The sequence below is a fragment of the Erithacus rubecula genome (genome assembly GCF_903797595.1).
Source record: "Erithacus rubecula genome assembly, chromosome: 3".
Lineage (NCBI taxonomy): Eukaryota > Metazoa > Chordata > Aves > Passeriformes > Muscicapidae > Erithacus > Erithacus rubecula.
In genome coordinates this window covers 49,178,396-49,194,020 of record NC_136689.1, presented here as the reverse complement: position 1 = coordinate 49,194,020, position 15,625 = coordinate 49,178,396, and the positions used below count along the sequence as shown (strand labels likewise).

Below are 15,625 nucleotides of genomic sequence, written 5' to 3'. Positions count from 1 at the left end.
TTTAAAAATTGTACTAATGCGTCTGCCCCCCAATGGCACTTGTTATGTTCGATTTCTAAAACTGTTTTCATTACCTTTGTTGGCAGTACAACCTGACCTACAGCTGTGACATACCATCCTTTTTCATTCTTCTGGGCCTGGAGAAATTGAGCAAGTTTCTCATCTTCATGTGTATACCATGGTCTCTGATCAAGAAAAGAAGTGGCAGGGTTAAATCACGCTGGTAATAAAGCTAATTGTGTCCATACCTCTCAGGCAACCTGTTTGGCAACTCTGTCAGCCAACTGGTTTCCTTGGAACACTTTTCCTTCTTCATTTCGATGTCCTCTTACATGCATCACTGCTACTGCCTGAGGTTTATGCACTGCTTCCAATAGTGCTAATATTTGTTCTTTGTGCTTAATTTCTGATCCTTGAGAATTTAACAGTCCTCTTTCTTTCCACAGAGCTCCATGTACATGTATTACTCCAAAGGCATATTTTGAATCAGTCCAAATGTTTACTCTTTTCCCTTGACTCAATTCTAACGCTCTTACCAGAGCTTGTATCTCGGCTTTCTGGGCTGAAGTTCCCGGGGTTAAAGCTCAAACTTCTATTATTTGTGTCAAAGTCACTACTGCGTATCCCGCATACCTGGTTCCATTTTCCACAAAGCTGGATCCATCTGTAAACAGTTCCCATTCCAGATTTTCCAAAGGCTCATCTTTCAGGTCTTTCCGGCTGGCATACACCTGTTCAAAGATTTCCACGCAATCGTGCGTCAATTCGCCTCCTTCTCCCTGGCTGCTGCTCCTAAGAAATTCTGCTGGATTAAGATGAGTGGTTATTTTTAATTCAATGTCGTCCTGTTCTCGGAAAAGTGCCTGGTATTGTAACATGCGGCTTGACGAGAGCCAATGCCCCCCTTTTTGTTCCAAAACTGCAATGACCATGTGGGGAACAAATACTTCCATCCTTTTTCCCAGAGTCAATTTTCTGGCTTCCCGAATTAGGAGCACTGTTGCTGCCACAGCTCTAAGACAACCGGGCCACCCAGTGCTTACAGTGTCTAGCTGCTTTGAGAAGTACCCTACCAGGCGTTTCCATGAGCCCAATTTTTGGGTGAGAACCCCTATTGCCAGTCTCTGTCTCTCATTTACGTATAGTTGAAAAGGTTTTGTAAGATCTGGCAATCCTAGTGCTGGGGCTTCCTTTAAGGCTTGTTTCAAACTCTGGAATGCCTTTTCTTGCGTTTGTCCCCACTGAAACACAGGGCTTTTGGCTGCCTCATACAGGGGTTTTACTTTTAGTCCAAATTCCGGGATCCACAAGCGGCACCACCCTACCATGCCCAAAAAGGATCTTAACTCTTGCGGATTTTGTGGTGTGGGTATGGTGCAAATTGCTTGTATTCGATTTACTCCTAACTTTTGCACCCCTTGTGAAATTTCGCAGCCTAGGTAAATTACTTGGGCTCTTACCAGCTGAGCTTTTTCTTCTGATTCTTGGTATCCAGCTTGTCCCAACATATTAAGTAATCCAATAGTGAGTCTGAGGCAAACATCCTTTTCTGTGGAGGCTATAAAGATGTCATCAACATATTGTAGGAGAACATATAAGAAAGGTGATTCTTTTACCTGAGTCGTCTTCCATTCTTCTAACTCTCGAGCCAATTGATTTCCAAAAATAGTTGGTGAGTTTTTGAATCCTTGTGGTAGACGCGTCCATGTGAGCTGCTTCTTGCGTCCCATGTCTGGGTTCTCCCACTCAAAGGCAAAGTATCTCCTACTTTCAAGTGCCAAGGGGATACAGAAAAATGCATCTTTCAAATCAATCACTGTGAATCACTTAAACTTTTCCGACACAGCTGTCAGCAATGTATACGGATTAGCTACTACTGGGTGTATATCTTTAGTGATATTATTAATTGCTCTTAAATCTTGAACTAATCTATACTTACCATTTGGCTTTCTGACTGGGAATATCGGAGTATTGAATTCTGACTCACATTCCTGTAAAATTCCCAAGCTAAGAAATTGTTCAATCATGGGTGCTATTCCTATTCGTGCTTCCAATTTCAAAGGATATTGTCTTACCCTTACTGGGGAGGCTCCTTCCTTTAGTTCTATTACAACCGGTTGTGCCGCTTTTGATTTTCCAGGTACTCCTGTTTCCCATACCCATGGTACTACAGCTTGCTCTATTTCTTGTGGTATTTCTGCTGCTTCTACTTCTTTTACTACAAACAACTTAGCAATATTCTCCTCGGGAAATTCCAATCTTACTCTACCTTTTTCAAATATTATCTTTGCTTCTAACATTGACAATAGATCCCTCCCAAATAGCGATTCTGGGCTATTTGGCATATATAAAAATTGATGGTCAAATTCTTTCCCCCCAAATTTTATATCTAATGGTCGCAAAAACGTTCGTTCCTCAACTTGTCCCGTAACCCCCACTACTTGGATAGTAGAATCACTCAAAGGTCCTAGCTTAGTGTTAACAGCTGAGTATGATGCCCCCGTATCTACTCTAAATTCTAACGATTCCCCATGTACTTCCATTACTACTTTCAGGTCCTCATCTAGTCAACTACTTGAATTTTGATAATTCCCCATCATAAAGGCTTGGGCGATACCTTGTGGATTTCCCGGGAAAGCACCTGTATTATTCGTCATTCCCTGATTTCCATCCCCACTAGCTATAATTCCTCCCCCAAAACCCATTCCTTGGTTGAGAGGACACTCATTTTTCCAATGCCCTCTATTTTTACATAGAGCACACTGATCTATCCCTAGCTGCATTCTTCCTCTTCCCATATTCAATTGACCCATAAGTCCTCCCGCACCCATTGGCATTCCCCCCCTTAGTCCTTTTCCCCCTCTTAGTCCATGTCCTCGGCTTCCTCCTCTCATATTATTTCCAGCCACTCACTGTAACACTGCTAACATAGTAGCCTGTTGTTTCCTGGCCATTTCTTTTTCCCTATTATTATATACCTTCCACGCAACTTCCAATAGTTTATCTAAATTCTGAGTATCTTCTCCCTCCAATTTCTGTAATTTCTTTCTAATATCTTCCTGGGACTGCCCCACAAAAATTAATGCTAGCTGTAATTTTCCCAACTCTCCTTCAACTTCTAAATTAGTGTATCTACGAGCTGTCTCCTTAAGCCGCTCTAAAAAGGTTGACGGAGACTCATTCTTTTCCTGCCTGACTGAAGACAACTTAGACCAATTCAAAGTTTTTGGTATTCCATTCCATATTCCTTCCGTTAACAATTCCTGGTAAGATTTAAGTCTCCGAGATCCGCCCGTCAAGTTGGGATCCCACTCCGGATCTTCCCTAGGTACTAAATCATTTACTGTACCATCCACAAGCCGTAACCTAATAATTTCTCGTGCTTTCTCTGTCATAGCTTTAAACACCATTTCCTTTTCAGTAGAATCCATTATTGTGTCTAATAAAACTTGTAAATCATTCCAATCCGGATTCTGAGTCTTAATTACCATCTTTACCACCCGCGCAGTCCGTTCAGGATCCTCCCGATACGCCCCCGCTGATTGTTTCCAAATTAGCAAATCATTCGGAGAAAAGGGAACTTTCACTATGACTCGTTCCCCATGCAGCCTGACTGCTTCATGCAGCGGAACCATTAAATGAGCACCTTCTTCCTTTTTCTTCCTTTCTACCTCCCACTGCCCTCTCCGAGTTCTTTCACATAAGGGGGTTCATGGTATATCTGCGGTTTCTACTTTTGCTTCCCGATCCTCCTTTTCTAACTCTGGCATACTTTCTCCAAAGTCACGTTCCTCATTCGGAGGGGCAGTAGGGGCTACCAACAAAGAAACATCCTCCTCAGGTTCCGAAAACCTAACTGATCATTCCTTCTCTTTCTGCCATCCTTTACATCCTTCACAATTCACCTTTAATGTTTTCAAAACCATGATCCCGCACTCCTTTTGCCACTCCGGTTTATCTTTCAAATAATAAAAGAGGTCTAGATACGGTATTTCATCCCATTTTTCAATACTTTGCGGGAAATGCATCAAAGGTGTAATAATGTCAGGATTCAGTGTACCATTCCTAGGCCATTGCATACCATCGGGTTGATATAAAGGCCATACATGATTACAGAAATCAATCAATTTCCTTTTACTTAGTTCTTGACCAAAATTCCCCGCATTCCAATGTTGTAATAAACAGCCCGAAGGCGAATCGTCCGGGATTTCTGTCCCAGAACTTGCTATAGTTCTTAATGTTTTCAAAGACATCATTCCACCTCTCTATTTTCTTTTTTTTTTTTTTTTTTAAATACAATATACACCACACATAACACTCACACCCTTTACACTCACACCCTTTCCACCAATCCACCAATCTTGCCTTTCTCGTTGCCACGAGTGGCAAGTGCTGAACCTGCGCAGTCACTACCGCATCTGACGGTCAGCGCCTAGGCTTTTCCACAAGCTTAAAGACGTCTGTGACCCCCGTGCGGAATCGCCGTTCCGACTTAATCGGCAGGCCCCCTTCCCCTCAATAAAAAGAATAAAGCACCTTCGGGCTTACCTCCAGGTCGTCTGTCAGGCGCGGGGTCGGGCACGGGTTGATGTTCTCCCCAGAAATCACCTGGTGCCGGCGTGGAGTGGATCAGCCCACGAACCGCCCCTGCCGCCTCCGGAGTCCCATCTGGGTCGCCAGAAAACTGTTGCCTGATGCCCCAAACAGAACACAAACTAACAGAGTTAGTTTATGCGGTGCTTTATTCAGGGCCCGGGGAACCTGCGGACTAGCGTCCAAAGTCAGGATCCCGCAGTTCCCTCTTTCCATCAGGTTTTTATACCTTTTTACAAAGTGGTCTACGTGCAGAAATACACATTCTTTAAAACAATACAGATACATAAATCTTGCAGGTATCATTCCTAAAAGTTATAAATTCTGCATGCTTGTCTACTCAGAACTATAGGCTACCCCCCTTAATCCCCCTTGTATGTTTGCCCATCACTAGAACCCTTTATTTATTATTATTATAATTTAGCCTTATCTTGAAAGTTTCTAGATGTCCTATATGCTCTACTAAATCCTTTGATTATTGTTTTTACAGTTCTAAATGTTCTATATGCTCTACTAATTCTTTTCACTATTGTTTCACAAGGTAGGTTCTCAGGGCCTGTCCGAAAAATGCAGTTTTTTAAGCCTTAGCATGACTACTACTATATCTACATTAGTCCTTTTTCTCATTATTTCGGTATCAACACTGTGGGGCCCAAGGGTCCAAGGGACTCTGTGACACAAACAAGTCCCAGGGAACCAAAGGGACACTGTGACACTGGGAAGCCTTATGGAATCATGGAGACCATGTTGATGCTGCAGGGCCTCATTGAACCGTGGAGACACCAAGTTGGCTGGGAGATTTCATCTGCTGCAGGGTAGGAGGGCTCTTCAGAGAGACCTGGACAGGCTGGATCCAGGGCCCAAATCCAACAAGGTGAGGTTTAACAAGTCCATGTGCTAGGTCCTGCACTTTGGCCACAACAACTCCTGCAGTGCTACAGGCTGGGGACAGAGTGGCAGGAGAGTGGCCTGGGGGCACTGATGGACAGCAGGCTGGACATGAACCAGCAGTGTGCCCAGATGGCCAAGAAGGACAATGACTCCTGGTCTGGATCAGGAATGGTGTGGCCAGCAGGACCAGGGCAGAGATGCTTCCCATATATTCAGCACTCCTTGGCAGAACCTCGAGTGCTGTGTCCAGTTCTGGGCTCCTGAATTTAAGAAGGACATGGACTGGCTAAAGCATGTCCAGAGAAGGGCAACAAGGCTGGTGAGGGGTCTGGAACACAAGTCCTGTGAGGAGCAGCTGCAAAAGCTTGGGTTGTTTGTCATGGAGGAGACAAGTCTCAGGGGAGACAAGTCTCAGGGGAGGCAAGGCAGCATCATGGAACAGGTTGGACTTGATGATTTCCAGGGTCTTTTCCAACCTTGCTGGTTTTGTGTTACACATTCTGTTTCATCTGGCTCCACTGTGTCCGAATGTATGTTGGTTCCATACAGCCCCACAGTGTCAAAATGACTGCTTGGCTCCATGGTACTCTGCTCTGTCACAATGGACCCTTAAGGTTCCATAGAATCACAGTTGACTCCTTGGGTTCATGAGGACCCACTGTCACCAAATCTCCAAAATACCAGAATAAAACTCCTTAACAATAATTTAGTGTAAAAGAGGGCATCAATTTTTTTTCTGACCTTAGGTCCAATGTGGGATAACTCCTAACCTTATGTGGACACATTATTATACAAGTGTCTTGCTTATATTCAGTAAATACATGTGTATTGCAATTTACCTGTTTCAATAAAACCCACCCCAAATCCCCAAGTTCAGTCCTTGTTTTCTTCTATCACTTCATCCTTGAGCCAGATGCCTTCATTTTGTCTACCAACCATCCCTGCTGGGAAAGAAACCCCTGCATGGCTTGTTCCTGTGTGAAAAGTTCACAGGCACAGTAAAAGTTGAATTAAACCTCTTTGTATCAAGTCCAAGGCTTTGTGTGGCCAGGCAGAGGCAGGCAGGATGCAGAGCTGTCAGCAAAGGAAGGGCCAGCGAGGTGGGGCAGCCGGGGGATGACGACAGCCTGCAGGGGCAGAGGCGCAGGACATGGACACCGTAGCACAGCCTGGGCTGCAGAGGGCACAGGGATGGGCAGCAGCTGAAAGGCCCTGCCACAGCCAACTGCTGCAGCCCTTGCACCATGGCTGCTGGCCCTGGGCCTGAGGCCAGCAGGGGACAAGTGAGCCTTGCTGTGCTGGGGCCTCATTGCCTCCTTGTCCATGCTCAGCAGCCTGGCAGGGGCCACCCCATGGTCCTGCACTTGCCATTGCACATGCCCAGAGCCCAGTGGCCCAGGAAGAGCCCTAAGCAATGAGGGAGGGACAGGGGGCTGCCAGGGGTTAAGGCTCAGGCCTTGGCCCTTTGCATTCCTAAAACATCCATGTTTGCTCAGCATCAGAGACACCTTTGCCTTGTTTTTCCCTTCCTGTCAACAGTGCTGCCAGTGTTCTGCTCTAACTGGAACCTGAGGACGTTTTCTCCTTTGTGTTCTTCAGTGGGACTCATTAAAACTTCAACAAACTTTGGAGTTTCAACTTGAACTTCAGTTCTTGAGAAGATTTTTAAGCACACTCTGAGGGACTGAGTGTGATGCAAACAGTACAAAGCCCTGAGAGGGTCATTAAAGTCCTTGTGCTGTGTCTGTGCTTTTGAGCTGGGCTGGACTCCTGGCACAGAGGCAGCTCCCAAGGTAAACCAAGAAATCCTTCTAAAATACATTTATGCCGAGAAGCTACTCTTTTCCCAGCCCAGCAGGGCTCAGCGCAGTGCCTACAAGCACTGAGGGGACAGGAGCCAGGCACAGACAGGCTAAAGACAATCAGGACAGGGAAGACATTGAGCTGAGACTTCACTTGGAGAAACAGCTTCACAGCCCTGGACATGGTGAGTCTGTGGGTGCAGGGCAATGTCCCCTGTGCTCCTGGAGGGATCTCCTGGAGCCAGGAAACCCCACAGCCTGGGGGATGTGTCAGGAGGAATCTCCCAATTTTTCTAAGGATGAGGAGGAGGAGGATGTGCTGCAGGGCCCGGCTGCCCTGGGCAGCATCAGAGGCACAGGACAAGACAGGTCTTGCTGACAGGGTCAGCTGCAGGGACTGAAGTTGGGGGTCCAGACAGGGTTGCCCAGGGCTGTCCTGCAGAGCAGCTCCTGCAGACCTCAGGGCTTTTGACCAGCCCAGGGCATGTGCCACCTGCCAGGGGCAGCTCCCACATACTGTGGAGAGAATTTGGAGGGGGAAGGAGCCACCCCCATAAGGACAGATTCCTCCTGCTGTGCAGATGGTGCTGCATGGCCAGGGCTGCTCTCAGCTTTCTACTCAAGGGAAAGGAAAGGGGATGTCAGGTGTGTCTGTGTCATAGAAACTCCTGCACTGTCCCACTGGCCATCAGCAGATCTGCCTCAGATCTCCCTCACAAAGTGCCTTCTCACTTTCCTCTGCCTACAGACAGATGCAGCAGCACCTTGGCTTGCAGCATCTCAGTTTGTCTGAGCTGCCCTTAAGTCCCTGCCTGCAGGGAGATGCCCCTGGGCAGTGGCCTGTGCTGGGAGGGGTGTGCAGGGTAGAGTTGAGCACCAAGGCTGAGCTGGGCTCTGGCAGCACTGGCAGGGAGAAGGCCTGGATAGAGAATAACAGCTCCCAGTAGGCACAGGTCCAGGCAGCAGAGAGACAGACCAACCCTGGCCACTCTTCCTTATGCAGCTGCATAAGAAAGAGTCGATGGTTTAGAGAATATTATTTTTATTAGAGTCTTCAAAAATTCCAGTTTATTTTCAAACATGTTTTTCTTCAGCCACCTTGAAATAGAGGGAGGTGTAATGAGCAAGGGACACCTGGGTGGGAGGTCCCAGCAGGTAAAACTGCACTGGGTTACAGGGAGCCATTTTCTCCCTCTGGGCTCCTCAGGCTGAGAGTGATGCTGAAGATAAGGCAGTAACTCAACCCCACAAACCCGAAGTCAAAACTAAAATTATTTTGTGAAATTTTCCCTCATGAAAAGATCAGTTTAGAGAGAATTCAAAATAAAATGCCATAGGATTAACTCAAAGAGTCTAGTCCAGCTTCTCAATGTTTTCTTTCAACAGCCCACAATGCCCAGAGTGAAGAAATGTCCAACAGCAGCTCCATCAACCACTTCCTCCTGCTACCATTGGCACACACGCGGCAGCTGCAGCTCCTGCATTTCTGCCTCTTCCTGGGCATCTCCCTGGCTGCCCTCCTGGGCAACAGCCTCATCATCAGCGCCGTAGCCTGTGGCCACCACCTGCACACACCCATGTTCTTTTTCCTGCTCAACCTGGCCCTCACTGACCTGGGCTGCATCTGCACCACTGTGCCCAAAGCCATGCACAATTCCCTCTGGGACACCAGGAACATCTCCTACTCAGGATGTGCTGCACAGATCTTTTTTTTTCTGTTTTTCATTTCAGCAGAGCTTTCCCTCCTGACCATCATGTGCTACGACCGCTACGTATCCATCTGCAAACCCCTGCACTACGGGACCCTCCTAGGCAGCAGAGCTTGTGCCCACATGGCAGCAGCTGCCTGGGCCAGTGGTTTTGTCTATTCACTGCTGCACACAACCAATACATTTTCCCTGCCCCTGTGCCATGGAAATGCCCTGGACCAGTTCTTCTGTGAGGTACCCCAGATCCTCAAGTTATCCTGCTCACACTCCTACCTCAGGGAACTCGGGCTCATTGCTGTCAGTGTCTGTCTAGCTTCTGGCTGTTTTGTGTTCATTGTTTTCTCCTATGTGCAGATCTTCAGGGCTGTGCTGAGGATCCCTTCTGAGCAGGGACGGCACAAAGCCTTTTCCACCTGCCTCCCTCACCTGACTGTCGTCTCCCTGTTTATCAGCACTGGGTCATTTGCCTACCTGAAGCCCCCATCCATTTCCTTCCCATCCCTGGATTTCTCAGTCGCAGTTCTGTACTCAGTGGTGCCTCCAGCCCTTAACCCCTTCATTTACAGCCTGAGGAACCAGGAGCTCAAGAATGCCATGAGAATGTTGATGACTTGATATTTTCAGAAGCATTTAAATATTTTCTGATGTAGAGCCCTTAGGATGTAACTCTTTTTAGTCTCAGTATTTTTTCCCACTATTTGACCATTTTTTCTCTGGTAAACTTTTCTATTGTATTTGGTGTATTTTAAAAAAATACAGTATTTCTATTTGCATTTCTATGTTAACATCTACTTTTCTTTTGAAGCACAAAGACCTGCGAGAGATCTGTTCCCTATGCATTTAAATAAAAACAAGTTCCTGCCCTGTCCTGTGTGTCCAGGATTCTTCCTCAGCCCTTCCCTGTCTCTGCAGGGCAGTGCCTGTGAGCAGAGGTTGAGGGAAGAGACTTCCAGCACAGCAGAACAGCCAGGGACACTGACCCTGGCTTTTCCCACATCTGCTCTTCCCAGCTCTAGCTTCTCCTTGCCAGCCCTTTGGTGGCTGTGAGGCCGCAGTGCTCTGGCAGTTTAGTCACTGTCCTGCTGCATGTCCATGCTGGGAGAACAGGCAGGGACAGGCCATGGGCACTGCTGGGACACAGCTGGGCTCCAACACAGCAGCTCCATCAGCAAAGGGATCTCCTGAGGGCAGGGCAGGAGGGCTTTGCTCTCCTCTAGAGCTGCTGTCAGGAATGTGATCCAGGAATGCCCTGGCAAAGCAAAACCCAGTGCCTGGGCCAGAGGGGCAGTGTGCAGGGGGCACACAGCAGTGTCCTGGCACAGCCAGAGCTCCTGGGCTGGACCTGAGGGAGCAGCAGAGCAGGGCCTGGGCTGTGTCTTTGTTCTGGGGACAGCCTGGGAAGGTGCCCCAGGGAAATTGTCCCACACCAGGCCCTGCAACGACCATAACCAGCACTGGCCTCTGCCCCACCTGCAGGTGGTTGTTTGTCCCTGCTTGGAGGGACACCAAGTGACCAGGCCAGCAGGCCATGTTTGTTCTCTACTGAGGAGATTTCACCAGTACCCTGTGTGTGTGTTGGGGAGGTGAATCGAGTGAGCACAAACACCATCAGCAGCACTTGGTGTGGCAGAGTTCTGTTGGCACAACAAGGGGTTGCAGACACGCCTCATGCAGGGCAAGCACTGTGACAAGGACAGGAGAATAGAGTAACCTTTACCCTTATCAAGGACTGTAGAACAGAACAACACAGCCTTGGAGAAATAGATAAAGGATTTAACTCTGCAAACAGAAGTAATTCAAAATGCAATCAGGATTTCAGCTAAGCTCTACAAGGCTGATAAAACACAAATTATACAAAACAAGGAAATTGCCATTATTCAAAAGCAGGGATCAAGGAACAGCCACCTAAAAATGACACCGGGTGTTGAAGACAGACCCCAATGAACCACATAAGGATTTGTGATAAGGGGTGAAACTATGTCAAATAAAGCCAAAGGAAGTGGGGAATAGCTCATGAATATGTAATCAGTGTGTCTGATAAAAACTCTGTTCACCTGATGCTCAGTGCACTTAGATGAAGGATCCCCTGAGTGACCACCATGCTGTAATAAAGAATACCTGTTTTCAATTATTTAAAATTTTGTAAGAAACATTCTATCCAGCAGATTTCAGCACCATTGGAGGCCCTGTTGTATAACAATGGGCCCTTGGTTCCATTAGGGTCCATACTGTCAAAATGGCCTCCTTGGTTCTGCATTGCCACAATACTCTCCTTGATTCCTAAAGGCCTTGGTGTGACACAAGAGCCCCTTGGTTCCATGACCTGCCATAGCGTCACCATGGTCTCTTGGATCTGCAGTATCACAATGGAGAATTGGTTGCAAGCAGCCCTGGAGTGTCATAATGAATATTTGGTTCCATGGGGGCCCACAGTGTCACAATGGCCCCTTGGTTCCACAAGGCCTTGAATTGTCACAATGGACCCTTGGTTCCATGAGCTTCCCTAGTGTCACCATGGTCTCCTGGGATCTGCAGTGTCACAATGGACAATTGGTTCCATGGGACCCTGCTGTGTCACAATAAACCCTTAATGCCATGAGGTTCTGGAGTGTCACAATAAACCCTTAATGCCATGAGGTTCTGGAGTGTCACAAAGGTCTCCCTGGTTCCACGAGGCCTTGGAGTGTCACTGTGTGTTCTTGGTTCCACGAACTCCAATAGTGTCACAATGGTCTCCTTGTTTCTGCAGTGTCATAATGGACCCTTGGTTCCATAAGGTTCCTAAATGTCACTGATCTCCTTGGCTCCATGTGGCCCTGCTGTGTCACCACAGTGTGAGTCCGTCTGAGCCTCTCATCTATTTCTGCCCAACGACCCTCGCCTGAGGCCTGCGCTGGCCAGGGATGGGAGGAAAGCCAAGAGTTCCACAGTTGATGCCTACCAGCACTGGTTTCTCATGACTAGTCACGGGGCGCTGACTAAGAACAATGCACTGGTCCAGTATGGGGTACCCTGGGGTTGTCCATAACAACAAAGATGGTTTGGCATGCCTTGAAACGTCCTGTTTTAATCTGTTCCTCAGGGTAGCGATCTCCACATACAATAGTTCATAAATCTTCTCACCTTTTGGCCAGAAGCCACTCGCTTTGGGAAAAGCCTATAAAAGTGACTTTCAAAAATTAGACCCTCTGAGATCTCCCCGAGGTTCCACGAGGATTCGTCTGCCCGTGTTGGTAACTATAATACCGACCACCCTTTCTCTCTCACTAACTCTCTCTCTCTCCCTCTGTCCCCCTATCACATTTTGGTTAGCACTAAATAAAGTGCATTTCTGCAAAAGTAAACTGGTTTTGTCCCCTGCTGTGTCTTTTGCGCTCTGAGATCCCTAAAAGAACCTGTCAGGACTCCCGCTCAGTTTGGGCGGATCGTGACACCTGAGCAGTCACAAGTCCCACCTGGGGGGAGGCCCACGAAGGGCCAGGGTCTCAAAACACAGAGCAAGTGCTGAGCCCATGGTCCATACCCTGCCTTCTCCTGTGTCTGTCTAACCCCCACTGGAACCCTAGGAGTTGGTAGCCATGTGTGTGTCTTTCTACAGAGCTTCTGTCTTTCTATCTCTCTTTCCTCTCCTTCTAATGCATTTTATATGGAATAGTTTTGGGTACTTCAACAGCTGAAGTGTTTAAAGGTTCCTAGGTTTAAATAGGCTAAGTTAATGAACTTCCTGATAAGTGTTTTAAGTTGAATTGGATGTTCTACTAAAACCATTTCCAAAGTCCTTTGACTTTCTATACTTTGCCAGCAAAATTTCAGTGTCATTTTGACATCTTAAGAATATCCAGCTGGTGTTTCACCTGTGCATCAAACTCGAGCAAAACAACCTTTGGCCACCCCCGGCATTTCAGTGTTCTGGGTTGTTACAGCCCCTCAGGCTCACAATGGCCTCTTGTTTCCATGAGGCCCTGCTACTTCACACTGTCCCTTGGTTCCATGAGCATCTAGAGTGTCGCATAGGCTGATGACATTTTTCCTTGCTGCCCCTCACATCCCACTGCCCCAAGAACAGCCCCGAGCCATCCATGATTGACAGGCCCTGCTGGGCCAGACCTGGTGTTGGGGGTTGAGTGTATTTCTATTACTGTGTCAATTGAAAGACTTTTTCCCATTATCATGCCAATGGAGCTGGCTGGGTTACACCCAGGATCTCTGATGACTCTAGACAAAAGTGGTAGGTGGCAGTGGCTTCCACAAGGGCCTCTTGTGTATTCGGGCAGCTCGGAGCAGGACGCCCCATCTCCAGCCCCATGCGGTGGAACACAGGAGAGCCAGACGATCTGTGATCACCTGCCCTACATCTGCCCCATTCCAGCCTCCTGCCTCTGCGAAAACAGCTGATCACCTGGACACAAATGGTGAGCGAGGAGCTGCTCGCTCCATCCCGTTCCAACCCAAGACCAGCATGGGCGCTGCCGCCCCCCTCTCCTGCCTCCGCTCCTGCCTGCTTTCTGCCTCTGTCAGACTTTGTTCCAGCTGCAGCACCAGGACTGAGCAGAGGGACAGCGTGCTTGCAGCTAAAGAAAGGACTGAAACTGGGTTATCTATTCTGTTCTGTTAGTAATTTTAACATCTGCTGTTGTCTTCTGCTTGTACAGCTAGATATAAAAGAGCTGTTATTCCTACCCCCTTATCTCTGCCTCAGAGTCCTTGATTCAAACAATTACAATACTTGGGGGGAGTGGAATTAAAGTCTCTATTTCAAAGGGAAACTTCTGCCTTTACTGGCAGACACCTGTCCTTTCAAACCAGTACACCTGGGCTCAGGCCTTGGCCTTTCTGCTGCCTCCAACCAGCACAGCCTTTGCTCAGCATTGCAGTTCCCTGCTCACAGCTTTGGCTTCTGCACTCCTGCCCTTAAGAATCTGCTCTCAACAGTTCCTGGAGAGCTTTTGGCAGTCCCTGCCCTCAGTGAGGCCACTGATGCTCCAAGGGAATTGGAGTTTTGCTTCTGACTCCTTGAGCAGCATCTTCAACCTTCTCTCAGTGCCTGAAGTCCTGGACTCAGCCCCAAATCCACCGTGGGGATCATTAAAATACAAAAGCCCTAATAATCCCTTTGTCTTCCATTAACTGTCTTCAAGTCTTAAAGGCTTCTGCTGTTCTTTGGTGTCACTTTAGATTTCTACTAAGGAGAAAGATTTCAAAGTGCACCTCAAAATTTTTGGTTTATTTAAGTGAGTATTGTTTGATTTTTCAATCAGGAGAAGAGCTGATAGAATCATTCCACAGGTGATCATGATACTGAGTATTGCCCTAGGAAGTCTATATATGTGATTCGTGCTAATTAAATTGTAACAATATTGGCAAAATTGTAGCATTATAATCAATCCAAAAAGAAATGTATTTAATTACTATAAAGGAAAAATAGATAAAGGTAATGTTTAAACAAAGCAGAAAAAAATCGTCCTCCAGATGTTTGGTGGGAGTGAGGAGAGGAAGGGTATAGGTCTGAGAACAGTGCCTAGAAATAGGTTTATGACCGGAATGGACCCGAATTAGGATGATTCCAAACGATGGGACACTGGACTAAGACCTGTTTTGGGGAGATATATTTAATTATGTAACTTTAAGCTCAGTGCGTCTGCACTACCTGTAAAGTCAAACAGTGAACAATGAGGAAGATCCAGAGCCTTCATTGGAAACAGGACCCCCAAAAGAAGGAGAGATCCCTGACCACTGGTGATCCATGTGCAACAGAACATAGTGGCCTAGATTTTAGGAATAGAAATGAGGAGGAGCTTTTAGCTTGACTGATTTGGTATGATGTGAGAGGAATGGCCTTACCAATACCCCCAGTTGGGGTATCTCTGGTTGGTTTTGCTTATTTGCTTTATTCAACCCAACCCGACCTCTATTATACTTCAATTGCAGCTAAATTTTGTATTTACTCAAATTTATATAACTCATATATTTTGATTGTATTCATTTATATACAATTGCTATTATTAATAAATTACTGCTAAATTTAACTTTGTTGTTTGTTTAATTGCACAAAATCCAGCACATCCAATATCGACTTATAACAATTTGGTGCATTGGCCGGGAAATCCTGCCCAGGAGATGAATGGCTAGCTTTGGGAAGGAGCTCCCCACCAGTAGTTAAGGTGGTCGTAGGACCAGATCAGGCTCTCTTGGAGAAGGAGTTCCAAGTTAGAATAAAGCATAAGCAAAGGAAGGTAGCAAAAGGAGATGCACATGAAGGAAGGCTCCTGGAAGAGTTCTGGCAAGTGGTACAGTACCTGCAAAATGTCGTGTATGCAAGAATCATGTGGGAAAAGGATCTGTGTAAGTACCACGGGTTTGGGTAGGTGGGTGGTTGCGTGTGAGTAGGTGTGTGTGTGTGTGAGTGAGACAGCTGGATAGCTGAAGGGAGTGTGGATCCCCGAGTACTGCGGTTCCACATCTCTGCGAGGAGACTGGCCAGGAACGGGAGGAAGTGAAAGGAGAGAGTGAGTGAAGACCTCAGGAGGGACTGGGAGGGAAAAGTCCCAGACCAAAAACTCACTGGAAAAGTCTTCAAGGAGAAGGGAGCTAATGCTCGAAGGAGTTAATTAAGAAGGAGTGATTGGAGTT

General features: G+C 47.0%; 2 protein-coding genes across 2 annotated transcripts in view; both read left to right on the top strand.

Annotated features, from left to right (window-relative positions):
• The window catches only part of CNTNAP2 (contactin associated protein 2), a 1,078,336-nt gene that overhangs the window by 639,751 nt on the left and 422,960 nt on the right, over nt 1–15,625 (top strand). The gene's annotated exons all lie outside the window — the stretch shown is intronic.
• On the top strand, nt 8,696–9,610 carry LOC306800105 (olfactory receptor 14C36-like; the record flags this gene model as incomplete). The annotated part of the gene is made up of 1 exon (XM_079301895.1): nt 8,696–9,610. The coding sequence occupies one exon, from the start codon at nt 8,696–8,698 to the stop codon at nt 9,608–9,610; it is 915 nt and encodes a 304-aa protein (XP_079158021.1).